The sequence below is a fragment of the Suncus etruscus genome, chromosome 5, assembly GCF_024139225.1.
Source record: "Suncus etruscus isolate mSunEtr1 chromosome 5, mSunEtr1.pri.cur, whole genome shotgun sequence".
Classification (NCBI taxonomy): Eukaryota; Metazoa; Chordata; class Mammalia; order Eulipotyphla; family Soricidae; genus Suncus; species Suncus etruscus.
Genome location: NC_064852.1, coordinates 485,855 through 511,410, shown reverse-complemented (window position 1 = coordinate 511,410; position 25,556 = coordinate 485,855). Strand labels below are relative to the sequence as shown.

The 25,556-nt window shown below is 46.6% G+C and overlaps 2 protein-coding genes across 2 annotated transcripts in view; both read left to right on the top strand.

Annotated features, from left to right (window-relative positions):
• MRRF (mitochondrial ribosome recycling factor) overlaps positions 1–25,556 on the top strand; it is a 62,294-nt gene that overhangs the window by 19,845 nt on the left and 16,893 nt on the right. The window contains exon 4 of the mRNA XM_049773076.1: positions 4,843–4,934. Within this exon, the coding sequence (XP_049629033.1) occupies positions 4,843–4,934 (92 nt within the window). The remainder of the gene's footprint in view (positions 1–4,842; positions 4,935–25,556) is intronic.
• Positions 1,857–3,208, top strand: LOC126008806 (PRELI domain containing protein 3B-like). Its single transcript, XM_049773078.1, is given in 2 exon segments — positions 1,857–2,089; positions 2,092–3,208. Coding segments are annotated over 2 exon segments (582 nt in total). The 5' UTR covers positions 1,857–1,902; the 3' UTR covers positions 2,487–3,208.

The following is a 25,556-nucleotide window of genomic DNA, read 5'->3' as shown; positions in this document are numbered from 1 at the left end:
AGCGCCACCTACCCGGCCCCCAGAAAGTTTCTTAACACAGTACTCTGAGTAGCTGTGACTAGTGGGTCAGTCCTCCTCTTTACCCTGGGATATGAGTGACTCTCAGAGAGAAGATAGTATCATGGAAATGAATGCTTATTTTCTGATCTGTGAGTTAAAAGTCCTTTTGGAAAGGGACAGGAATTCTCTGCTTCTCCACCACCCTACCATATCGAACTTAGGTATACATATTTGAATGTTTAATTTTTTTATTAATGTCTTTATACAATTTGATTACACACATGATCGTAGTTGGGTTTCTATCATATAAAGAACATTCCCCTTCACTAGTGCAACATTCCCATCACCAATACCCCAAATCTCCCACCTCCCTACCCACCCTGCCTGTATTTGAAACAGGCTTTCCACTTCCCTCATTCATTCACATTGTTATGATAGTTTTCCTTGTAGTTATTTCTCTAACTGCACTCACTACCCTATGTGGTGAGCTTCATATCATGAGCTGGACCTTCCAGCCCTCCTCTGTTTGTCTCTGAGGATTATTGCAAAAATGTTTTTTTATTTTTCTTAAAACCCATAGATAAGTGATGTATTCTGTGTCTATCTCTCTCCCTCTGACTTATTTCACTCAGCATAATAGATTCCATATACATCCATGTTTAGGAAAATTTCATGAATATATCTCTTTTCCAACACTGCATAACATTCCATTTTATATATACCACAGTTTCTTTAGCCATTCGTCTGTTGAAGAGCATCTTGATTGTTTCCAAAGTCTGGCTATTGTAAATAGCGCTGCAATGAATACTGGTGTGAGGAACAGATTTTTTAATTGTATGTTTGTGTTCCTAGGGTATATCTCTAATACTAATGATAATGATTCCAATTATCACCTTTGTTAAACGAGTAAGGAGTGATGCCCGGTTGAACCCAAGGTTATCACTGCCATCCGGGTTGATTTCTGTGCCCACCAGGAGGCTGTAAGGCCCACATGGGGAAATGCCCAACTTGATGGACTAAATCAACTAGTTTGATTGAGGTTGGGGAGCCGGGAGCCTCCTCTAAGCCCTCCAGTAGCCTGGAGTCCTTTGGGGGAAGTGCTCACTCCACTGCACAGTCCTCAGAGATGTGACCTTATCCTGAGTTCCTGACAGCTACAGTGAAGGGATTGGTCTGGGAGTGGCCAGGGGCTCTGGGAGCCCCAGTGGGCAAGTCGGACCATTTTCCGAACAAATCGCATAAAGCTGAGGATGCACTGTTGATTCTGTTACAGCTTCCTAAGAGCACGATTCATAATCGTGTGGAAGTTCTGGTTTGTTGTGTGTGTCGTGTGTCTATGTATGCATGTATGTGTGTCTGTATGTGATTGTTCGGGAGCTCCTAAGCTAGTGCCTAGAGTCAATGGGCCCCTCCCAGCATTTCTCAGACCAGTGGCTCACTGTGAGGATGTGGTGCTGGGGATCCTTCTTGTTGGCTCGGGGGACTGCATAGTGTGGGGCTTAAATTGACATTGGCTAGATGGCAGTTCCACTCTCATACTAGCTCTTTAGCCCCCTGGCTTTCTTTTTGACATTGTGGTAACACTGCATGGACCTGCAGAGGGTTAAGGTCATTTAAAAATGAAATAGATAACTTCTTTCTTTTGTGTGTGTGTGTGGTTTTTGGGTCACACCCGGCAGTGCTCAGGGGTTACTCCTGGTTCCATGCTCAGAAATTGCTCCTGGCAGGCACGGGGGACATATGGGACGCCAGGATTCAAACCAATGACCTTCTGCATGAAAGGCAAACGCCTTACCTCCATGCTATCTCTCCGGCCCCTAAATAGATAACTTCTTAAAGAACTCCATCGAGGGCTGGGCTGGGGCCAGAGTGGCTGCTCAGTGCTCCTTCCTGGGCCGCATCATGAAGATCTGGACCTTGGAGCACATCTTCGACCACCCATGGGAGACTGTGTCGACGGCCGACATGCAGAAGTACCCGAACCCCATGAACCCCAGTGTGGTGGGTGTGGATGTGCTGCGCAGGCATGTGGATGCCTCGGGGAAGCTGCACAGCCTGCACCTGCTCAGCACCGAGTGGGGCCTGCCAGCCATGTCAAGTCTCTTATTGGTGCGGCAAGAACCAAAACATACATACAAGAACATTCTCTAGTTGACCCTGTTGAGAAAACGATGGAGCTGAAATCCACCAATATTTCATTTACAAATATGGTATCAGTAGATGAAAGACTTATATACAAACCACATCCTCAACACCTAGAAAAAACGATTCTCACTCAAGAAGCCATCATCGCTGTGAAGGGCGTCAGTCTCAGCAGCTACCTCGAAGGCCTGATGGCATCCACCATCTCCTCAAATGCCAGCAAAGGTCGTGAAGCAGTGGAATGGGTCATTCATAAATTAAATGCTGAGATTGAAGAATTGGCAGCTTCGGCAAGAGGAAGCATTAGAACACCCATGATGGCTGCAGCGTTTGCAGAGAAATGATACTTGGCCATGGCAGCCTTTTCCCCGGGCATCAGCAAACTGGCGATATATTTATTTGCTCTTTGAGAAAGACAACTATGTTGTAGTTTAAAAAAAAAGAAATTTCTAATAAGCTGAACCAAGTCTCTGTGACTTCTGATCAATACCAAGTGGTGCAGGGCTTCTAACTCAAAAGGGACGGTCCATTAGTGTTGCTGAAATTACCACCAGATTTTGAGGATTCCCAAGTGTTTACTGCAAAAACGTAGCAGTTTCTTTATGAACCAGGATTGGCCTTGGCATGCCATGTCTCCTGAGGCAAAATTGGCATGGGCTGCCCACTTCTGGGAAGTCTTCCCAGCTTTGGAGCAAGCCAAACAGGGCCTAGCCACCTCTTCACACACCCATTTTCCTGCCTCAGGAAGCATCGATCCAGCTCATGGGAGCTCACTGTAAATGGAGAAAATGTCTGGTCTGAAAACATTTGTCTAAGATTTGCTCTTCCGTAAATCACTATTGAAAGCCGATTGATTTGGTACTGAAAATGACCTCATCGGGGTGAAAATTCTCACTGTGGTATATAACACATGACCCAAACAGAAAAATGATTTTATTGTATTAAAAACGTACTATATTGATTTGCCAAAGTTTTATAACTTTGTAAAGCTATTGCCTTCCTTGGATTTGTACTTTATGATTTAATATGCTGTACCGTGGGTTGGTTATGCTAACTGAAAAAAATAGTCATTACCAAAAAAAAAAAAAAAAAAAGAACTCCATCGAAAAATAAAACTTGGAAAAGTAGGAAGGGTGATCTGTTGAAACTAGAAAGTCTAGGGAGGAAAGGAAAGCCCAGAATTGGATGATTTCAGTTGATGTGGATTGACTCTGGGTTTTTCATTTTGGGGGTGCTGGTGCTCCCAAGCAGTGTTAAAAGGTGCTGGGACCATTTGCAGCAATTCTTGGTCCCACTCACTGTGCAGCCAGGATAGCTCAGTGTTAGTGCTTAGTGGGGGGGGGGGGGCACCAGGGCCACATCCATCAGTGTTTGGAGCCCTGGGGATCAAACTTGGGCCCTTCCAGCCCTTTGCCCTGTTTCCCTGGCCCTAAACCCAAAATTCTTTTTTTTTTTTTTTTTTTTTTTTTTTTTTTTTTTTGGTTTTTGGGCCACACCAGGTGACGCTCAGGGAATACTCCTGGCTCCTGGCTCTGCGCTCAGAAATTGCTCCTGGCTTGGAGGACCATATGGAATGCCTGGAGATTGAACCATGGTCCGTCCTAGGTCATCGCGTGCAAGGAAAACACCTTACTCTTGCGCCAACGCTCCAGCCTCTAAACCCAAAATTCATAGGGAAAAAGTCCGAGGCTTTATTTTAGGAATTCCACACTATCATGTCTAGGAAAATCTCTGTGCACATCTTTCTTTTTATCCTCTGGAGGGTATCTGACTTGGCTATCGTGTTGCTTGAGGTGTTGATGGACACTTTAGGAAGTCAGTGTTGCAGTGAGCCTGCTGGCACATTTGGGAGAAGAGTTGTCAGGGCTGGCAGACCTTCAGGGACATCAGCCAGGACAGTAGGGCATGAGCTCTGTGATGACTGTAGCTCAGCTTCATTGGAGGCTTTATTGTGTCCCACCTTTATCCAACCATTATGTTTGGCCTGGTCACTCTCCTTGTCTGGATGTCCCTGTGTCCCCAGAGCAGGACAGGGCAGGGCGTCATTGATGGAGTTTTAGGTTACTAAATTGGGTCATAGGAAGGGCAGGCACATGCCTCAGAGAAGAGGTGTTTGTGGGGAACACGTTCTGACTCCAGAACCACACTCCTCTCTTTACTTCAGGCCCTCAGAGACCCTGGGCTCACCCCGAAACATGAGTGGAGTCCGTGTGTGTGTAGATGTGAATGAGCTAAATTTATTTACCCAGTCCAAATTGGCACTGGTCTATTCTGAGTGTCAAATGTCAACTGGAATTTTTAATGTATAAAATCTTTCATCTGTCTTTACACCAATCTTTGTACAGACCAGCCCCCCTCCCTGGAGGATTTATTGTGGTTTTGATCTGCGTTGCCTCAAACCATGGAAATCTTTTCAAAGAAGCAGAGCTGTTTTCTTTTTGTGTGTATGTGTGTGTGTGTGTGTGTTTCTCTTTCTCTTTGCCTTTTTTCCTTCTCGTGGTACACTGGTATCAGGAGTGGACATAGTTTGCTATTCAGCTTGATCAAAGCACTCTACACCAGTGTAACTTCCTGATCTTACTGGTAACAGAACTAAATGTTTCCATGTTCTGCCAAGATGGGTTGCCAGTTATCGACAGAGGGCTTGCATCTGGTAATAATTATTTACTAATTCTGTTTACCTTTTGATCTGGTTTTCAGTGTACAGCTGCAGCTGTCAAGGCTATAAGAGAAAGTGGAATGAATCTGAACCCAGAAGTGGAAGGGACGCTTATCCGGGTTCCCATTCCCAAGTAAGTTTGGTTTCATAGATTTGGATGTGATGGGACAGCAGAAGGAAATGAACTTCCCACCAACAGTTCGGTTGGCTTTTCATCTGTATCCCTCTTCCTGGAACACTGGCATCTTTTGAGACCCAGTTTACCGAGCGATCCAGAAATATTTATCAGGTGTCTGCCAGTATGACTGGGACAGTGCAGTGAACCTGGCCAAGTCTCTGCTGTCCTGTGGTTTGTGTTGTGGACAGAAGACAGGACACAATGGCCTGCTAGGAAGGGGAAAAAAGCCAATGGCATCCACTCTGGAGTGCAGTGATGGTATGGCTGGGATCGCTTTAGCCTGGAGGACTCTGGAAGGAGGTAGCAGGTGGAACTTTGTGGAGAAGAGCTGAGTGAGGTGAAAGGGCCGGGCCAGGGGAAGGGCTTTTCCAGCAGAGGCTCCAAGTTCAAGTTGATCTTGACCTTAACATTCACTGTAAGATCTCTGACCCAAACTTTTTTTTTTTTTTTTGGTTTTTGGGCCACACCCAGTGGTGCTCAGGGGTTACTCCTGGCTGTCTGCTCAGAAATAGCCCCTGGCAGGCACGGGGGACCATATGGGACACCGGGATTTGAACCAACTACCTTAGGTCCTGGACCAGCTGCTTGCAAGGCAAACACCGCTGTCCTATCTCTCCGGGCCCCAAACATTTTTTTTAAACCACACCTGGTGAAACTCCTCAGTCTTTGCTTTACTATACATACAAAGCGTAGGGTCTCAAAGGTCTAAAAATTATGTTTAATTTTTAATTTACAAAAAAAAAGAAAAGAAAGGAGACCTTGTCATGTTTGAGAAAGAGAAAGCTAGCATGTTTAAAACTCACAGCGGGGCCAGAAAAACAGCACAGAGGGGAGAGCATGTGCCTTACACAGATTTGTTCTCTGGCATCCCATATGATCCCCCGAGCCCACCAAGAGTGATTAAAAAAAAAACAAACAACAAACTCAAGAGGAAATGAGAGTGGATAAAGAGGGATTTGGGCTAGAGGCAGAGGCTGGTGGTTGAAGCTTTGGGCTGCACAGAACATGGGTAGTATCAGCCTTGTTCCTATTCTGGTAGTCCATCAAAGAAGCTGAAGTGTTGAAGTCACTGAATCTGATGTTGATGTTTTTTCCCTGGCAACTGATGAACATTGGGGCACAGAGTAGAAGGACGCAGGGACAATCGTTGTGAGATAGTAGTCCAGGTGACATAAGGATCTCTGATTCCATCCCAATACAGGTCGAATTAGTGATTCTTTCTGTAATCTTGTTTCATTTTGTTTTGGGCCACACCTGGCTCTGTGTGAGAAATCACTCCTGACGGGCTCCGGGGACTATATGTGATACTGGAGCTCAAACCTGAGTCTGACAAGATAAGCAGCCTACAGGCTCTACTATTGTTCTGGCCCTATGTTGTCATTCTTGGTTATGTTTAATGTCCTTCTCCGATAGTAGGAAGTGGGGAACTAAAGCACAGCACAAAGCACATAGCAAGTCTCAGATAAGTGTTGAATCAGTTCATTCATTCCTCAGCTAATTATTTACTAAAGACTACATGTCACCTACTTTCCTACTTGGGATAGATCAGAAAATAAAACAAGCAACAAGTAGTGTCTTTATACTCTTGAATAAGTACAGTAAACAGATAAAGAAAAACAAATAATGTGATGTAATGGCACTGGCATTGAAGTAAAAAAAATAGAATCAGAGGGAAGACTGAGGAATACAAGAAGGTGGTGACGTGGGGCAGAGATGATGAAGCCACCATATTATAGAAGGAAAGTCATGACAGAAGTGCCCTGAGTCCTCTTAAGTGCATTGCTGTATTTCATAGCCAGTCTATGAGGAATATTTGTGCCAGGTTTGGAATGAAAGCCTAGCGAGGTCACAAACACACTTGCACTAGGACCTTAGAGCAGGTGTAGTAGATACTGAATCTTCATTTGCCTGCCACCCATGCGAGCAATGAGAATGATTTCTTACACCAAGAGTACAGAAACTTAATCCCTTACCTTGTTCGTTTCCGATCAGGGATCTGACATGGGCCATCATATTCCATTGCATCCTTGGCACTCTCTGTGCCATTAGCAACCATGCCTTCAAACACAGATCTGGGCTTGTTGGCCCATTAATTTTGCTCCCTAAGTGCTCTCTGCAGTGTGTCCTGTGACAGACTCTATGCAGGGTGGTAGGGATGTGTGAGTCTGATGGGCACCTTCTTAGTTCTCCCAGCTGAATGCCAGGTCCTTCGTTGATTGAACCTATTGTTCATTTGTGAATTTACATCAGAGAAATTAACGAACTCACACAAGATCACGTGGCCAGTAAGTGCCAGTTAGGATTTGAATCTAAGGTTTTGCTATTACATGGGTTGGGAGTGGTTTTAGCTCTTTCTCCCAAATTTTCTGTAGAGGCAGGTAATTAGGAAAGTGCTCTAAGTCTGCTCATGGAGATTAGAAGCACGCTAGGCAGGTGGAGTGGATGGTACTGGGGCTTTCCAATTCTTCCTCCCTCATCTGCCTGAACTCTCACTGCCAGAGTCCAGTGGCCTTCCAGCTCAGACGAAGGGATTGTTTTCAGTGACCTCTCGGGTCTTGGCTGTGACTCCAGAATTCCGTGGTGCCTTGAATTTAGGCCGCCAAATGCTAGGAGAGATTCTTAGCATGGCCTGATTGAGTGACCTGTTTTTCTTGCAAAATCCAGGGCCCCGAAGGAGTTAATGGTTGCCCTTGGTGCATTGTATATAAATTTGAAGGATCAGTGAGGTTAACTTGAATTTCCAAAGACATAGGGATCTGTTACATTATATTTCACATTATTTTATGTTAGTTAATGGGTGTAATCCAAGAGAAAGTTGACAGACCAAAACCGTCTGCTCCCACAAGCCTCATTTTTTATAGACTTTCTTCCCTTTGACAGGGTGGGAAGGTCATGAGGCCCCTGACTGAATTATATGTTTGGGAGTTTTCCAGATAACAAATGAATGATCTGTTCTTTATTATGGAGATGGTGTCATGTGATAGGCAAAAGGCTGATTTTGACAGAAAGCTCCAAGGTTTGCATTTGCTTTTGGCACAGTTTGGAGTCACTTCCTGTGACTCCAGACCAGCTTTTCACTCCAGCAGCTGCCTTCTAGTGTTCTATGTGTAAAAATGAATAAAATCATATAAAGCTGGTAAAAGAAGAAATCGGTTAAGTTATTGGAGTTAGTGCAAAGTAGTTATGTAAATGGGAGTTTCTATGTAGATGGAATCGCAGGAGAAATGGAGTGAGGACGGGAACCTGAAGTCAGTGCCACCCTGTGCTGGGAACTGGGAGGAGCTGGGGAAAGCCGTGGTGACTGGTGCTGTGTGATCACAGGTTGTGAAATTGCCTTCTGCCACTTCTAGAACCAGCAGTTCTAGGTCGTGGTGACCATCTCCACTGCTCTGGAGTTCAGAGAAATTGCTGATTTTGTACTGGGCTCACTCCTGTGTGGCTGGGAGATTCCAGGGGCCATGTCCCCAGAGCCTCGGACAGTCAGCAGCATCCAGTGAGTGCTCATATGGCGGCCTATTCCCCATTGCCTTCCCAGATAGGCAGAAACCTCCTTCGCTCTCTCTTATAGATGAGGAAACTGACTTTCAGAGAGGCAGGCCGAGACTTTCCAGAGGCAAGGCAGCCAACCAGCTGCAAGGGTGACAGATGACTGTTAAGAGCTTGGGAGCTGGAGGGAACCCCAGCAAAAAGCCCTCCATGGGTTTCTCCTGAGAGTTCTGAGGAAGTCTGCCCTTCCTGTTGGATGGAGTTCGTCGGCTAATATTGAGAGTCTGTAAGTTTGCTTTTCTGCCTTACCCAGAGCTAAGTTTTCTTTCGGTTCGCAGTAGATCTCCACCAATGCACAATTTGTATGCTCATAATCTCACTTAGTCTGAGTCAGCCTTTGAGTAGGTAGGTTGAGCCCTCCTGAAGCAAGTCACGGTAAACTCAGAACCTGAGTGATCCTTGTTCCCAGGTCTTCTATCCTCAGCTTCTGAGGATCCAGCTGTGTGTAGCAGCATTGAGGTTTTCTCACAATTCTCAGTAAAATACCATTGAGTCCTGAGGCCCTGGGCTATCCATGCCTTATTGGCTGTGTTTGTAGATATATTTTTATTTATTATTTAATAAATTTCCCTTACTTACCTTTTGTTTTGATAGGGAGGGACTTCCTCAAGTACAACTTGGGGACCCAGACCCGATAGAGCAGTGCCCTGGCCCACGGCACGTGGGCCCCATCCACTAGTGCAAAGGGTCAGAGTTGGTGCCTGGTTCCTGTGATGCTATGCATTCCGGCTCTTTGAGCTGCTTTCCTGATCTGAGCTTCTGTTTTCTATGCAGCCAGTGTTCTTTTATTTGAGAAGTTGGTCAATTGAAGGAAACATAACTATTCCCATTAATCAGAAGTCACTGATATAGTTCCCTCCTTCCTTTCCTACTTATGTACTCAAACCTTGGGTCCTCTTCACTGACCCTCCAGGCGTAATGCTTGGATTCGCAGGACACTGCTATGAGGTCAGGATGCTGTTTCAGAGGCAGCCGACTGATGTGAACCCTGGAAGTTTGCTGGGAAATGGCCGAAGCAAGATTTGGAACACCCTATTACTGCTTGTATTCCTGTTCTTGACTTCCCAGAACAAGACTCTAAAATATCCCTCCTTGCCTTAGTCAGGAGCCATGAAAGGTTGTGAGAGAGCAGGATCATTTAGTCTGGATTGGATCAGCTTCCTTCCTCTGTTCTCCTCCCTCACTGGACTCAAAAACACAGAGATTCCCCCTCCTTCCTTACTCATGGCTTACTATCATCTGCATGCCCCATGATTTGCATGCCCCACAGTCTGTTTTATGATCTACATGCTCTATAGTCTGTTTGTTCTGTGGTCTGTGTTCCAGGATCTTACAATGGTCTGTGTGCTCCATGGAGACATATGTTTATTTTCCGCAGCTTTCTGGAACCTGCTGTGCTTCTGAGAGTCCTGAAGCAGCCATTGGCCAAGAGACCTCTCTGATGGTCTTCAGGCCAAACTCCACAAACTCACAGGGAATTCCCTTTGACCTCTCTGCTTACGCATTGTCTAGAGGTCGTGATCCAGAGCGCAGTGACTGTTGAGTGGAACTGTAATGTTAGTCCTCCATTATAGAATCGGACTCATTTTTTTCTATTATCTGATGGGGCTTTTGGTTTGTTTGTTTATTGATCTGAGTAAACCTAAGAGAAGTTAAATGATTTGCACAAGTATATTTACCTAGTAGAGGTAGAGACGCACAGCTTTTAAACAGAATGTTTTCTATTTCAAAGTCTATAGACACAAACTTCTGAGAGCATTTTTGTTTTTATAAGTGGCAGCAAGTGCTATTTTTTTTTTTTTTTTTGGTTTTTGGGCCACACCCTGTGACGCTCAGGGGTTACTCCTGGCTATGCGCTCAGAAGTTGCTCCTGGCTTCTTGGGGGACCATATGGGACGCCGGGGGATCGAACCGCGGTCCGTCCTAGGCTAGCGCAGGCAAGGCAGGCACCTTACCTCCAGCACCACCGCCCGGCCCCAGCAAGTGCTATTTTTAAATTCATATACAGCTCCATGTGAAAAAGAATGGGAGGTGAATTTGTGTGCCGCTTGTGGTGTGAGTTAGAATGGATTAGAGGATTTCTTTTCTGTCTAATCAATTTCATTGAGCTTTATAACACTGAACCCAGTTCAGGTGCATGTTATCATGATGAAGTCATCACATTCAGTGTGTGTGTGTCAGGGAGTTGTATTTTTTTCTTGGTGGGGAAAAGAAGGCAGTGAAGGTGGTAAGGCCGTGGGATAGAGGTGGTGAGGGTGGTACGGTGGTAAAGTAGTGTATTCACGGTGGATATCAGGGAGGGGTGATATTTGAGCAGAGAACTGTGCATACAGGAGAGTGAACTCTACCTCCACCCAGCCCTGAGGCAAGGCACAGAGGAGAAGCAGGGGGAGAGAAATGGAAGACAAGGTCAGAGGAAAGGAAGAGTGTTAGATCTTGCAAGCTATTTGTTTTAGTCAGGGTTCTTCTAAGAAACAGAACCAGCAGGTGTATTGTAAAATAGAACCTCATGGTTTGTGAGATCACCCCACGCACCATATCTCTAACCACTAGGCAGACAGACAGTTCTGAAGAAGCAGGATAGCAGTGAAAGACTCATAAACCAACCCAGTGAGGAGAGAATAATGGAATCAGTGGCTTCTACTGGCTTCTCCCTCCCTCTGTCTGCCAGAGCCAAAAGCCAGAACTTTTCTTTTTTTATTCAACCAGTTCCCAATCCTGGGAGGAGGAAGGTTGAGTAATCCAGGTGGGTTTTTACATATCAAAAGAGAGATTTATGGGAAATAAGAAGATGGGGGAACCACCTTTGTTTTGGGTTAATAACTGGGTGTAATCTTACAGTGTAGGTGTGTGTGTACAGTGTGTATATGTATTTGCATGTCTGTAAAGTGTGCATAGGTGTGTCTGTATGTGTATAGAGTATGTGTATGTATGTCTGTGTATGTGTAGAAGAAGCAGGTTGCTTATTCTTTTGAAGTGTTAGCATCTTGTTCTGTAAAGTTGGAATCATTTCTTTTTTTTTTTTTTTTGTTTTTGGGCCACACCCGGCAGTGCTCAGGGGTTACTCCTGGCTATCTGCTCAGAAATAGCTCCTGGCAGGCACGGGGGACCATATGGGACACCAGGGTTCGAACCAACCACCTTTGGTCCCGGATCGGCTGTTTGCAAGGCAAACACCGCTGTGCTATCTCTCCGGGCCCGTAAAGTTGGAATCATTTCTATGCTTTTAAGGATAGAGGTGTAAGGGTTAATTTAAGGTTGCAGTGTTATTATGTGTGACATTGATGGCGTGAGACCTAACAAGTCATATATAATAAATAACTCCTTTATCTTAAAGTATTGTAACTCTCTACTTCTTTTGGGCCAGGAGCTCTGGGATGTATAGTCTTCATTGGATTAGTTGGGAGTAAAACCTTGGTATTGGTGATGGTGGTGGGGCAGAGCAGTGGGCAGGTAGTGGGTATGGTGCTTGCCTTACACACAGCTGATGCAGGTTCAATCCTCAGCACACCAAATGTTCCCCTTAACCCTTCCAGGAGTGGTCCCTAAGCACAGACCCAGGAGTGAGCCCTGAGAATCACCAGGTGTGACCCCAAAACCAAAAAAATAAAAATAAAAAAATAAAAGCAATGGTATTTGTTTCTGTTTACAGACTTCTCTATTATCACTCTTTTTTTTTTTTCTGTCTTTCATATTAACCTCTCTCAAATTCTTAGTCTTTTCCCTGATTTTTAGGGCAGGAGGAGGAGTTGAGTTATTATGTTGTAATTATCTTGGAATTTAACTTGCTCAGGAACATTGTAGTTTGGTTGTTAATGAGCACATGGTTTATTCTTTGAATATGAATTATGTCCAACAAGACCTCCGGACGTGTGTGTCCTGTCCTCCTTGTGCAGTGCGATTGGGTTCGTACCTCTTCCAAGACCAGTTCCTGTCTACTTCAGAGCCCCGAACCCAGGCCTCGTGACGTTGGAAGCAGCTTTCATGGGCTCTGCTTTCCCATGGATGTTGTCAGGGGTGAAAGGTCAGAAAGAAAAAAAAAAGAAAGGTCAGAAAGGTGAAAGGTCCCTCCCTGAGTGCGAGGGAAAGTCAGAGGGGAATTCTGCTTAAAATCACATAGGCCCGTGATAGATCTTCTGGTCTCACTTCTCTTTGCCAATGGTCATTTTCCCTCAGTGGACTGGTGCAGTTTCTCATGGATAGTTTCTGGTCATTCCAGGCCATGCATGTTGGGTAAGTCAGGGTAGACTAGCACCAGGGATAGGCAGCCACTGTGGAATTGGGGAGAGCCAAGACTAATAGCTGGAGGAACTGAGGTTTCTTAAACAGTAAGTCACAGCTCTTCATAGAGTTTGTATCACAAACAAAGCCATAGTAAGGGCTTCTGAGCAAGCAATGACCAAAAAGGAATCTTAAATCAACCCAGGAACAAATTCGAGGTGTTCCTGGCAGCATCCACCTATGTTGTGTTTCTAGGGCAAAAGGGAGTCTCAAGAGGGAAAGTTTAGGAAGGCCGTTGTGTGGACCCAATGCTGGCAGTGAAATGAAAGAGATTGAGTGAATGGGAGTTCAGGTTTTCTTGATTGGCCTCATCGAATTAGTCAGTTTCACTCAATCTTCCCATGACAGGCTCTAGAATGTTGACTGTTGTGAAGCAGATTCACAGCGCCAGTGCCTGCTGCAGACAGAGGCGTTCGCACTTTCTACCTGATAGACAGGCACCTTCTGCCGAAAACCAAATCAGCACGTGATCCTCTTCTGCAGCGTCAGTGAGAAGTAGCTCTCCCACTTAAAGCTTGTGATGGGTTCTGAGGGTTGTGCCACCACCCCTTTCTTAGCCCCTCCTCACCTTGTCCCCTACCTCAGAATTAGTACAGGCACCCATGGATCAACCTTCTGTCTCTTTAGCTTCTCCAGTGAGGACTATTTCCTGTGAATGGCATCTCGGGCCCTGGTCTTCTGTGACTGCCTTTTCACTTAGGCTGACCTTTCCACGGGCCCGGCCTCCAGCCTTGGAGTGCCCGGAAGTGTCCAGGTGGGGCTGCGCCAGTTTTTGCACTGGACATTCCGCTTGTTTCCTCTGTTGCTATTACGAGTAGCGTTGCTGGGAATATTATTGCACAAGATTGTCTAAACGATGTTCTGTTTCCTTGGGACTATATATTTGGGTCTGTTTTTGTCTCTGGTGGTGCTGGAAATTGCACTCAGGCCACACTTGCAAGGCCAGTCTGCTTCCACTGAAATCCCTGCCTCCTGGGTCTGAATATTTGAGTGGAATTTGATGTGTCATGTAGTGACTAACTTCCTGAGACAGTCGTATATTTTCACAGGAACATTGTCTTTTATGTTCCTGATGTTGGTAGAGGCCTTTAGATTGGTCCTCATATTGCCTTCTAATTATATGTCTCTCAATTGGTTCCTTTGGTTTTCCTGTTAAAAAGATGATTCCCCATTGCCTTCTCATCTGGCTTTTCTTCTTCCCCTTGGGGGGTGGGTTTTGTTTATCCCAATAAAGGCTATTCAGGTTGCTTGGAGGGGCAGCTGACATCTTGGCTTGTGGTGGTACCACGTACTAGAGTGACTGACTTGTGGGTGAATAGCTTGCAGTTAGTTTTCTGGCCTGCTATACCTTCCCAATGTGTGTGGATTATTTTCTGCATCAGAATTGCTGCCAGACCTGCGTCTCTTATCCTACCTGGACTGGGGCATGGGAATTCCTCTCCCTCTTTGGGGATTGTGGAACGCACAACCCGCCATTCAACAGTCCTCATCATAAAAAGTTTCTAATTTCTCTATCTCCAAGCCCACACTTGATATGTTAGTTTCTATTATTACCATTATAACTATGCTCGTGGATATTATTGCTTTAATTTGCATTTCTCTGTTGACCAGTGTTATGAAGCATCTTTGCAGGTTTACCATTTGTATGTACTTCTTTAGGAAAGTGTCCACTCAAGTCTTCCCCTCATTTTTTTGGTTTTTGGATCCCACCCTGTGTCACTCAGTTTAATCCTGGCTCTATATTCAAAAATTACTCTTAGCAGGCTCAGAGATTGAATCTGGGTCAGCTGTGTGCAAGGCAAATGCCCTATCTGCTGTGCTATCACTCTAGTCCTTTTGGTCCATTTATTAATTGGCTTGTTCTTTCATTGTGGAGTTATAAGAGCTCTTTATATATTCTAAATACTAGACTTTCAGAAGATAGGATTTTCACCACTCTTTTTGAAATTATAAAAGTAATGCATGTATATTACAAGTTTTTATTTTATTTATTTATTTATTTTGGGGGGGTCACACCCAGCAGTGCTCAGGGGTTACTCCTGGCTGTCTGCTCAGAAATAACTCCTGGCAGGCACGGGGGACCATATGGGACATCGGGATTCGAACCAACCACCTTTGGTCCTGGATTGGCTGCTTGCAAGGCAAACGCTGCTGTGCTGTCTCTCAGGGCCCATATTACAAGTTTTTAAATCCTGCAGAAAGGGGTCAGATAGTACAATGGTTAGGGTGCTTGCTCCTCACGAACTGACCCGAGTTTGATTCCTATATCCCATTTGACCCCCCAGCAGTGCCAGGAGTGAGCTCTGAGTGTAGAGCCTGGAGTAACGTTTGAGCATCGTTGTGTGTTGTCCAAAAAAAAAAAAAAAGTAAATAAATACTACAGAAAAAAAGTTTTTTTTTTTTTTTTTTTTTGGCTTTTGGGCCACACCCGTTTGAAGCTCAGGGGTTACTCCTGGCTATGCGCTCAGAAATTGCCCCTGGCTTGGGGGGACCATATGGGACTCCGGTGGATTGAACCGCGGTCCGTCCTACGCTAGCACTCGCAAGGCAGACACCTTACCTCTAGCGCCACCTTCCTGGCCCCCAGAAAAAAAGTTTTTATCCTACAGAAAAAGAAGATCTGAGAAAAACATCTGGGTAACTTTTCAGATTTTAAAAAATGAATTCATCTTTCATGCACAAGGCCAAAGAAATAGTACAGCAGGTAGAGTGCTAACCTTGCATCCCCAGCACTCCAATTGGTCCCCTGAGCCCCACCAGAGTGTTCTCTGAGCACAGAGCCAGGAATGAGCCATGACCACACCTGGGTGTGCCCCCCAAACCCAAACAAAAGATGCATATACAGATGAGAATGTATATTATACATAAATAGTTTTAGATATCTGTAGTCCCGCAACTTGCTTTTATTTTTTTAATTGTAATAATAGCTTGTGTTGAGCTGGAGAGATAGTAGAGTGGGTAGGACACTTGCCTTGCATGCAGTTGACCCAGGTTTGATCCCTGGCACACACATACCCCGCCTTTTTTTTTTTTAAGAGTAAAGCAGATTAATATTATTGTAGTGCTGTGAAGATTGACTTTTCTCAATCATAGAACATATATGAGCTTAATTCTGGTGCACGGAAGAGCTGTGCAGATCTGAGGTGCCATTGTCTTTACTACTGAAGAGGTGATCTGGGGCCCAGTGTCTAGGCAAATAGAACGAATAGAACAAACCCTACATCAGGGCTAACAGCAAGAAATCTTATCTCCCTGAACTGTTGTTCATTGCACTGTGTGTCATTTCAAGCGTGTCTTCTTCTTGCCTGGAGTGCAAGCAAGAGGAAGTTCAGCCACTTGTCTCATTTCGATGTTCCTTGTCCCTGGAACAGAGCCCAGCAGATAGCGGGCACAATAGTGCAATCAGTAGTCATGGATGAAAGGGTCACTGGCACTCGCTCAGTGCCCGCTGCTGTTCCAGGGACTGTGTGACTGCCAGCCATTCCTGATGTGTTCCTACCAACCTGTTCCTCTTTATGGAACACAGCAACAGGGTTCTTTGTGTACAGGGCCACAGAGTTTTAATAAGTGCAGACTCAAGGCAGTGTTCGTGAGAGCCTGGACTTAGAGCCACTACACTGTGCCTTGTGTCAGTGAAAGATTGTGTCCTGTTTTTATTGCTGATATTATTGACAGCTTTATATTTTTTGGTTGGGAGCCACAGCCAGAGGTGTTACCTATATCAGGATGTAATCCTATTGGCTCTGTTAGGGTCCAGAGTTGAAGGACGAGACCACACTATTAGAATAAAGGTGAACAAAACTTTATTTCATCCACCAACAGCCCCCAAATTGACTGGTCAAGATCCTCTCTAGAAGGAGACGAACCCTGCCCAAGATCACGGATAGGATTATATAGGGAAGGGATATAGCAAGGTTCTAGCTTTTTGATGATCTTTAAAATGATTGGTTGTTGTCTAGGGGGACCTTACTACTGCTCCCTTGTGTCCTTCCCTGATAGGCTGCCTGGTATGGCCAAGTAGCTTGGGTGGTATTAATGGAAATTGGTTTGAGGGAACCTAGCAGCTGGCTTATACCATGTGGTCCTTACAAAAGGGCGTTCCTCCTTGTTCAGAACCCAGGCCCCCACAACTCTGTACTCAGAGATCATTTCTGGCTGACTTAGGGAACCATCAGGAGTTCCAGGGATCAAACCCAGGTTGACCACATACAATACAAGCACCCTACCCACTGTGCTGTCTCTCAGCTCTCAAGTTGACAGATGTGGGCCAGAACGATAGCACAGTGAACAGAGTGCTTGCCTTGAACGCCACCAACCGGGTTCAATTCCCAGCATCCTATATTGCTCCCTGAGTCCATTAGGAGTGATCCCTGAGCACCGCTGAGTGTGATCCAAAAACAAAAAGAAAAAGAAAAACTAGGGGGGCCGGAGAGGTGGCGCTAGAGGTAAGGTGTCTGCCTTGCAAGCGCTAGCCAAGGAAGGACCGTGGTTCGATCCCCCGAGTCCCATATGGTCCCCCCCAAGCCAGGGGCGATTTCTGAGCGCTTAGCCAGGAGTAACCCCTGAGCATCAAATGGGTGTGGCCCAAAACAAACAAACAAAAAAAAAACCAAAAATTAAGGAGGGGAGGGGAATTTTGTGCCTGTAATGAATATTAAAATACCTTTAAAATATAGAGGCAGAATGGGCCCGGAGAGATAGCACAGCGGCATTTGCCTTGCAAGCAGCCGATCCAGGACCTAAGGTGGTTGGTTCGAATCCCGGTGTCCCATAGGGTCCCCCGTGCCTGCCAGGAGCTATTTCTGAGCAGACAGCCAGGAGTAACCCCTGAGCACCGCCAGATGTGACCCAAAAACCAATATATATATATATATATATATATATATATATATAGAGAGAGAGAGAGAGAGAGAGAGAGAGAGAGAGAGAGAGAGAGAGGCAGAAGCCTACCATGTAGAGGTGTGCAATCAGCTCTCCTTTGCTCAACACTAGATGTGCAAGAGTGATTAGAAAAGGATAGTTCTCTCTCTCCCCTTCCCTCCATACATATACATATACATATACATATAAACACAAACACGTATATGGGCTGGAGAGATAGTACAGTAGGAGGACACTTGCCTTGCACACAGCTGATATGGGGAGGAAGAAGAGGGGAGTGGGGCACCGGCCCTGAAGCATAGGAAATGTGCTGGGCTCCATAAACAGATGTTTCCTCCAGGGCCAGGAGCCCCAGGCTTCAGGCAATGCCCCCCAGCAGACAATAGGACAGGGCACTATCTGCTGCTGATTGCAGGTCAGAGCTGGGATGGGGAGGGGGCAGAAACCCCTGAAGGAGCTGGCTGGGCTGGTGGCTTATCAGATGAGCTGGATGGGCCATTCCTTGGAGCTACAGCTCCTTCTCCCCCAAGCTGTTTCTCACTTTGACTCCTACAGCCCAATCTTTTCCCTTTTTTAAAAAATTTAGTATTATTACTATTATTATTTATATTTTATTTTAAGGCATGTGGTTATAGAACTTATTGGTAGGGTTTCATACATAAAAATCTCAACACCACACCTTGCATCAGTGTCCACCTTCCTCCACCATCATCCCACCAGTTTCCCTGCCCCCTCAAGTCCCCGGACGTGCCCCCACCCCCCGTTTTCTCCTGTGGTGAGCTTCCTCCTGGAAACCAGTTTCTACGCTTCTATTTCCTCTGTGTATCCATTCTTTATGTCCCACATATAAGAGTGATCATTTGGAGTCTGTCCCTCTCCTTCTAGTCTGTTGCCCTCTTTCCCTCAGCAAGAACGGCTCCCTTGCTCGGCTCCTCCCGGGCCTGCTCCCTCTCACCTCTTGCATCTCATGCTAGTCTGAGTCCTGTGTTCCAGTCAGGGCAGGCATCTCAGCACAGCTACTCCACGCTGCACCCTCAGAGGGACTGATTCCAGCTGCATGCCCAGTCCCGGCCACTATCTTTCATCTTGTTCTTGCTCTGTCCTCTGGCATGTTTCTTGCTTTTTATTTCATCTTTCTTACTTTCATGGGCCAAGGATCAAAACCAGATCATTACATATATAAATACATGTATATATGTATGTGTGTGTGTGTGTGTGTGTGTGTGCGCGCGCGAGATAGGCTGTGTGCGCTGAGCTACATGCCCAGCCCTTCCTCCTTTCTCCTAACATGGAAACTGGTGTATAGAGTTTCTTTGGGGTATGAATTGGGATATAAACTGGAAGGTGAACAAGAAAGCTAGGATTCCAGAACCTGATCTTCCCACGTCTCTCTCTCTTTTATTTTAAAGCATTTTTAAAACATTTTTTAAAAAGTTTATCGATTGATTGATTGACCCAGAGGGTCACACCCAGCAGCGCTCAGGGATTTCTCCTGGCTCTACACTCAGAAATCGCTCCTGGTTGACTCGGCGAACCATATGGGATGCCAGGATTAGAACCACCATCAGTCCTGGGTTGGCTGCATGCAAGGCAAATGCCTTACCACTGTGCTATGTCTCTAGCCCCTCCAGCCCCCTTTTTAAGCATTTTTAAGAGCCAGAGGGCTAGGGGTGATGATTTAGGCCTTGCACATGGACATGCTTGATTCTATCCTCAGTATCACAGGGTCCTCTGAGAACATTGTTGGGTTCAGTCCTGAAAGCTCTCTTCTCCACTGAATATGGTCCTGGTGGTCCCCAAGCAGTGCTGAGTACAGCACTGGAGACCCTGAGCACCCCAAGCAGTACTGTGGTGACCCAAAAATAACAGGTGAACAGGGTAATCCTGTCACCACAGGGCTCAAGCAGTGCCCCAGCTTCAGGCCTGAGTATTGAGCAGCATGACTGGTAGCATGGCCAAGAAGGGTTCCCCAGACTTTTGGGCTCTGCTTGAGTGCTCTCCTCCAACGTGGCCAGGGTCCTGGGATGTGACTCGGTGGCAGAGTGCCTGCCTTGGAAGAGTAATCACAGCTTCTTTTCCAGGTACCCCACATCGCTGACACCTATACCACAGCAAAGGGTGATTTACACCAGTCAGCGTGCAGTGTGATCGCAACAACCAAGCTGGAAAGGAAAGGGGGAAAGAGAAAAGCATGTCTCCTCTCCATCTGAAAGCTCCCTCTGGCCACTTTGGGCCCATTTGAGCTACCGTATTTTTTGGCATATAAGACGACCCCTAATTTTGCAGTTAAAACATTGGTTTAGGCCTATATTTGCTGTATCAGACAGAACGTTCCTGCGCTGCAACTGTATGTACCACAGTGAGCCAATCACAACAAGCAAAGGTTCAAAGGTTATACTGTAATAGACTTCCTCTCTGACTCTGGCCAATCTGAGCAGGCTTTTTAGAGTGTAGAATCGGGTCCAGAACATTGTCTAATTTGCATGCATATAAAGCCTGCTTGGACTGGCTGAGTTAAGAGAGGCGGTCCGAGTAGCCTTGCAGTGATTGGTGCAGGATTGAGTTGGAAAATTTGTTTTGTGGCAATATTCAGACAATTTTCGTTTAGTGGCATATTAAAACATTTCGGGATATACTCGGCGTATAAGATGACCCCCGATTTTCCATTGACTTTTTTTTGTTTCAAAAGTTGTCTTATACACCGGAAAATACGGTAGTTTTTTTTTTTTTTTTTTTTTTTTTTATGGGCCACCCAGCAATACTCAGGGTTACTCCTGGGTCTGGCTCTGAAGTTACTCCTGGCAGGCTTGGGGACCATATGGGATGCCAGGGATCAAATGTGAGTTGGCTGCGTGCAAGGCAAATGCCCTACCTGCTGTGCTGTTGCTCTAGCACTCCAGCTAGTTTTTTTGTTTTGGTTTTGGGCCATACCTAGTGATGCTCAGGGGTTACTCTTGACTCTGTGCTCAGAAATCAGTCCTGGCTCAGGGGACCATCTGGGACCCTGCAGATCGAACCGAGATCCGTCCTGGGTCAGCCAGGTGCAAGGCCACTGCGCTATCATTCTGGTCCCTCAAGCTAGTTTTTCTTTTGCTGTGAGAGCTGCAACAGTGTCTTGCTTCCTCTGCTCCACACCTGGTGAATAGCTTTGAACGTGTGTCCCATTCCTGCTGAAACAATAGGAAGCCTCCCTTCACTTGGTGGGCTTCTCTGCACGTGAGTCCCCCATGGGGGCATGCCCTCTGCTCATTGTTCATGGAACATGCCGAAGGAAGGCCCCCCATCCAGGATGTGCCCGGAAGATCTGCCTCGTGCAGTTTGTTCAGATAAAGTGTGACCTGCTAACCCAGCCCAGGCTCTGCCTTCTGCTGGGAGGGCTCCAGCGGAAAAGTCTGCGTCTGCATTGCCCTACCAAGGAGCTACCAAGGAGCTGCAGCAGGCTGGACCCCAGCTGCCTGCAAGGGCTGCTAGGTGGACTTTTGTCACAGGCTTAATCTGGTTGGCGGGTGGCTGTCTCCACAAACCTCAGCACATTTCTTTGGCTGCATTTCGATATTGATGATAATTTAAGTGTTCCCTAGAAACGATGTGTGAGGGTGTTGGTGGTGGTGGATGAGGTTTGGAGGGTGGCTCTGTGTCTAAAAGTCTGCCGTGCCAGTTTGAAGACAGGAGTTCTATCCCTAGAGCTGCTCCCATGAGCCAAGCACGGCCCAGTTCTACTGTGGGGCCCTGCTCGGCTGCAGGGTGGGGTCTGCAGTGTGTAGCCAAGCTCCACGCTTAAGCCTGTAGCCAAGAGGTGTGACACCCAGGAGCACCTTTGTGGGTGAGCACCACAATGACCCCTGAGAAGTTCTGCGATCAGAACGTTGCTGACCCCAGACAGCGTCTGTGTGAGCACTGCTGGCAATAGAACAATAGCAGCTGCAGAGGGAAGGAAAGGGCTGGCATTTACAAAAATTCCACCAAGGGGGACTGGATTGACAGAGGGAAAGGCTCTTGCCCCGCATATGCTTGGGCTGGGCTTCATCCCGGGATCACTATGGTCCCCTGAGCCTCACCAGGTGTGAACCCTGAGCACAGAGCCAGGAGCCAGCCCTGTGTGTCACCAAGTGCACCAAACCCCTTCCTTCCAAAGTCTAATAAGAGATATGTGTTGGTTTCTTTTTTTCCTATTTTTCTTGATTGATTGGTTTTGGTACCACAAGTAGTGGCAGCGATGCTCAGGAGCTACTCCTGGCTCTGCACTCAGAAATCGCCCCTGGCAGGCTGGGAGACCATATGGGATCCGGGAATTGAACCGGGTCTCTCTCAGTGGGCCGCATGCAAAGCAAACACCCTATGGCTTTGCTCTCTCTCCAACCCCAAGCCCTATGGCTTTGCTCTCTCTCCAACCCCAAGAGATACTCGTTTAACAGCATCATCATTGACTTGGGAGTAGGGGGAGGGAGGGGGTCATGGGACTGGGGCCTACTCTGGGGAAAGTGGGCCAGCTATACCAGGTGGTTTGGTGCTGAGCCTGAAGGTGGACAACTGATGACCCTCTGGTGCTGGGGAACCACCAGGTCTCCCTCGGTGTCAGGGGCCCTCAGAGTTGGTACTTGGGTGCCATGCCATGATGGGATGTGAACTCAGATGTGCCCTTGAACACTTGAGCACGAGCTGTCTCCAGATCATCCTGTTAGTCCACTGTTGTTTGTTTTTTGGGGGCCACCCCAGGGAGGCAAGGGCAGGGTTTATTCCTGGCTCTACACTCAGGAATTACTCTTGTTGGTGTTCAGGGGACCATATGAGATACTGGGAATTGAACCCGGGTTGGACGTGTGTCCTACCCACTGTACTATCGCTCTGACCCCACAGTAGTCATTTTCCAGAATCCTAGTTATAGTCACCCTACTCTGCCACCCTCTTGCCAAAATTCTGTACCTGTTCCTCTGAGCCCTAGGGGAACTGAGCTTACCATCCGCTCAATGTATTTGTTGTCCTCAGTACCTTAGAAGACAGTATTTTAGTGCAGTCTTTTGATGTTTTTGACTGCTTGATTTCTTTTTTTTTTTTTTTTGCGGGGGAAGGGGGTTTAGTTTTTGGGCCATACCTGGCAGCATTCAGTTCCTGACAGGCTTGAGGATCATATGGGATGCCAAGGCTCAGTCCTGGGACCGTCCCCGGTTGGCAGCGTGCAAGGCAAACACTCTATCATTGTGCTACCACTCCGGCCCTTTTTTGGTTTCTTTAAGTGGTTTTCAGTGCTCCATCAGCTGGGAATCAGCCTCCAAATTTTCTCTTTCCAGGCTGACTGCTGTTCCTCTGTATATAGGCAGCACTTTTAATTTTTGTTTGTTTTTTTGTTTTTGGGCCACACCTGGTGACACTCAGGGGTTACTCCAGGCTATGTGCTATGTTTTTATGGTGCCACACCCAGTGAGGCAAGGGCAGGGTTTATTCCTGGCTCTGCACTCAGGAATTACGCTTGTTGGTGTTCAGGGGACCATATGGGACACCGGGGATCGAACCTCGGTCCGACCTAGGTTAGTGCGGGCAAAGCAAATGCCTTACCCCTTGTGCCGCTGCTCCGGCCCCTAGGCAGCACATTTTTAAGAGCCTTATATAGATCCATGTATTTATGTGTTCTTGTTTTTGATATTCTTGCCATGCTGGGGACCAGACTTAGAACGAGGCATGTGCCATGTCTGTGAGTCACACCCCGGGCCTGTGTGGAACATGGCCATGGGTTCATTCTTTTTTTCGTTTTTGTTTTTGGGTCACATCCGGTAGTGCTCAGGGTTTCCTCCTGGCTCTACGCTCAGAAATCGCTCCTGGCAGGCTCGGGAGACCATATGGGATGCCGGGATTCGAACCAATGACCTTCTGCATGAAAGGCAAATGCCTTACCTCCACGCTGTCTCTCCGACCCCATGTGTTCATTCTTGACTGTGATCCCACTCAGTCAGCCTCATGCTCAAGGGCCTGCGTGTAGAGTGTTTCCCACAAGAGCCTTTCCCTTTCCAGATCTGGCCGAGTCTGTTCTTCCCTGAGCCAGGGGAAGAAGCCTTTTTCCTATGCAGATTCTCCCTAGAGTGGGACACTTGGAGCCTTCCCTCCACATCTCTCTCTCTCTCTCTCTCTTTCTCTCTCTCTCCTTCCTCTCTCTCTCTCTCTTTCTCTCTCTCTCTCTCTCTCCTTCCTCTCTCTCTCTCTCTCTCTCTCTCTCTCTCTCTCTCTCTCTCTCTCTCTCTCTCTCTCTCTCTCTCTCTCTCTCTCTCTGTCTCCTCTCTGTCTCCTCTCTGTCTCCTCTCTGTCTCCTCTCTCTCTCTCTCCTCTCTCTTTTTGTTTTTTTGGGTCATAACCGGCAGCGCTCAGGGGTTACTCCTGACTCTACACTCTGAAATCGCTCCTGGTAGGCTCGGGAGACCATATGGGATGCTGGGATTCAAACCACCGTCTTCTGCATGCAAGGCAAACACCTTACCTCTATGCTATCTCTCCAGCCCCCACATCTCTCTTAATTCTGGGGTCACGTAACTTCAGTAGCTCCATGATTGGCTCTGGAGTCTTAGAGGAGAGTCTGGTCAGACTTCCCTCTGCTGTTCATTTCCATGGAATTCTGTATCTGACTGTGCTTTTTATTTATTTATTTATTATGTTTATTTTTAATTTTGGCCCACACCCGGTGGTGCACAGGGATCACTGCTGACAGAAAGGCTTAGGAGAGTCTGGGCTCTTGGGGAATCAAACCCAGATTGGCCACTGAAAAGTAACCACCCTCCCGACTCCAGCCCCTTGTGCTTTTTGAACGTAACTTGATGAGTGACTGTGCACGTACCTGTTTGACAGTTGCCTTCTGTGCCAGACTCTAAGCTTAAGTATCTTGCTTTATTTTATTCCCTGGTACCTCACAACTGCAAGGCAAGTGCACAGAGATGTGGTTCAGCAGGAGTGCAGTGAACCACACTGATACCCGGCCCCGAGCTGTGTGGTATATGTGTGTGTTCCAGGGGTCTCAAACTCCATTGACCTGGGGGTCTCAGGAGGCAAAGTCGGGGTGATCCTTGAGTGCAAAGTCAGTAGTAAGCCTTGAACATTGGGGGTGTGACCCAAACAACTAAAACAAAACAAAACGAAAAAAGATTCCTCTAGGGCAGGGCCACAAAATGTACTGAGGGCCGCAAACGGCCTGCGGGCCGCAAGTTTGAGACCCCTGGTTTAGACTTTTAAAAATAGCATTGTTGTTTGCAAAGATGTTCATGATATGGTTGTTTCCAGCATTCAGTGTTAACAACACTAATTCTAACAATGTCCCAGATCCCACTCCTCAAGCCTGCCCCTTCAAAGACACATAATAATTGACTTTAGGTTGCTCGTTACAACAAAATAAGTAGAATTATAAAAAATATAGTTAAGTAAAAGAAAGTTTGTGACAATTACTCTATCTCACAATGGGGTACTTAAAGTGACCTGAGGAATTACTATTTGCTGCTAATTGAGTCATCTCCATTACTGTTTTCACTTTTGGGGCTGAGTGGGCATCAGTGCTGGTTTCCCATTTTATTTGCTGTGTCCTGCCAGTGTCAGTATTGTGGAAGATGGAATTGTGGAAACAGTCCTAGAAGCTCCAAGTTCTATTGACTAGCGATAGATACCAGGATCTATTGATGATTCTTGGCCATCCCCCACCCACCACCCACCCACCCCCCCCCCCGGGCAAGTTCTCTTTGGCTTGCCCTGGCGTCCTTTCCGGGGCTAGTGGTGAAGCTGTGGAGCAGGGCTGCTTACATGTCACAGCTGTGGGATGTGCATGTGACTGCTGGCGCTTCCAGCAGTTCCAGTTCAGGGCATAGTGATGGAGGATGGCTGCTGACACCTCTCCAGGAA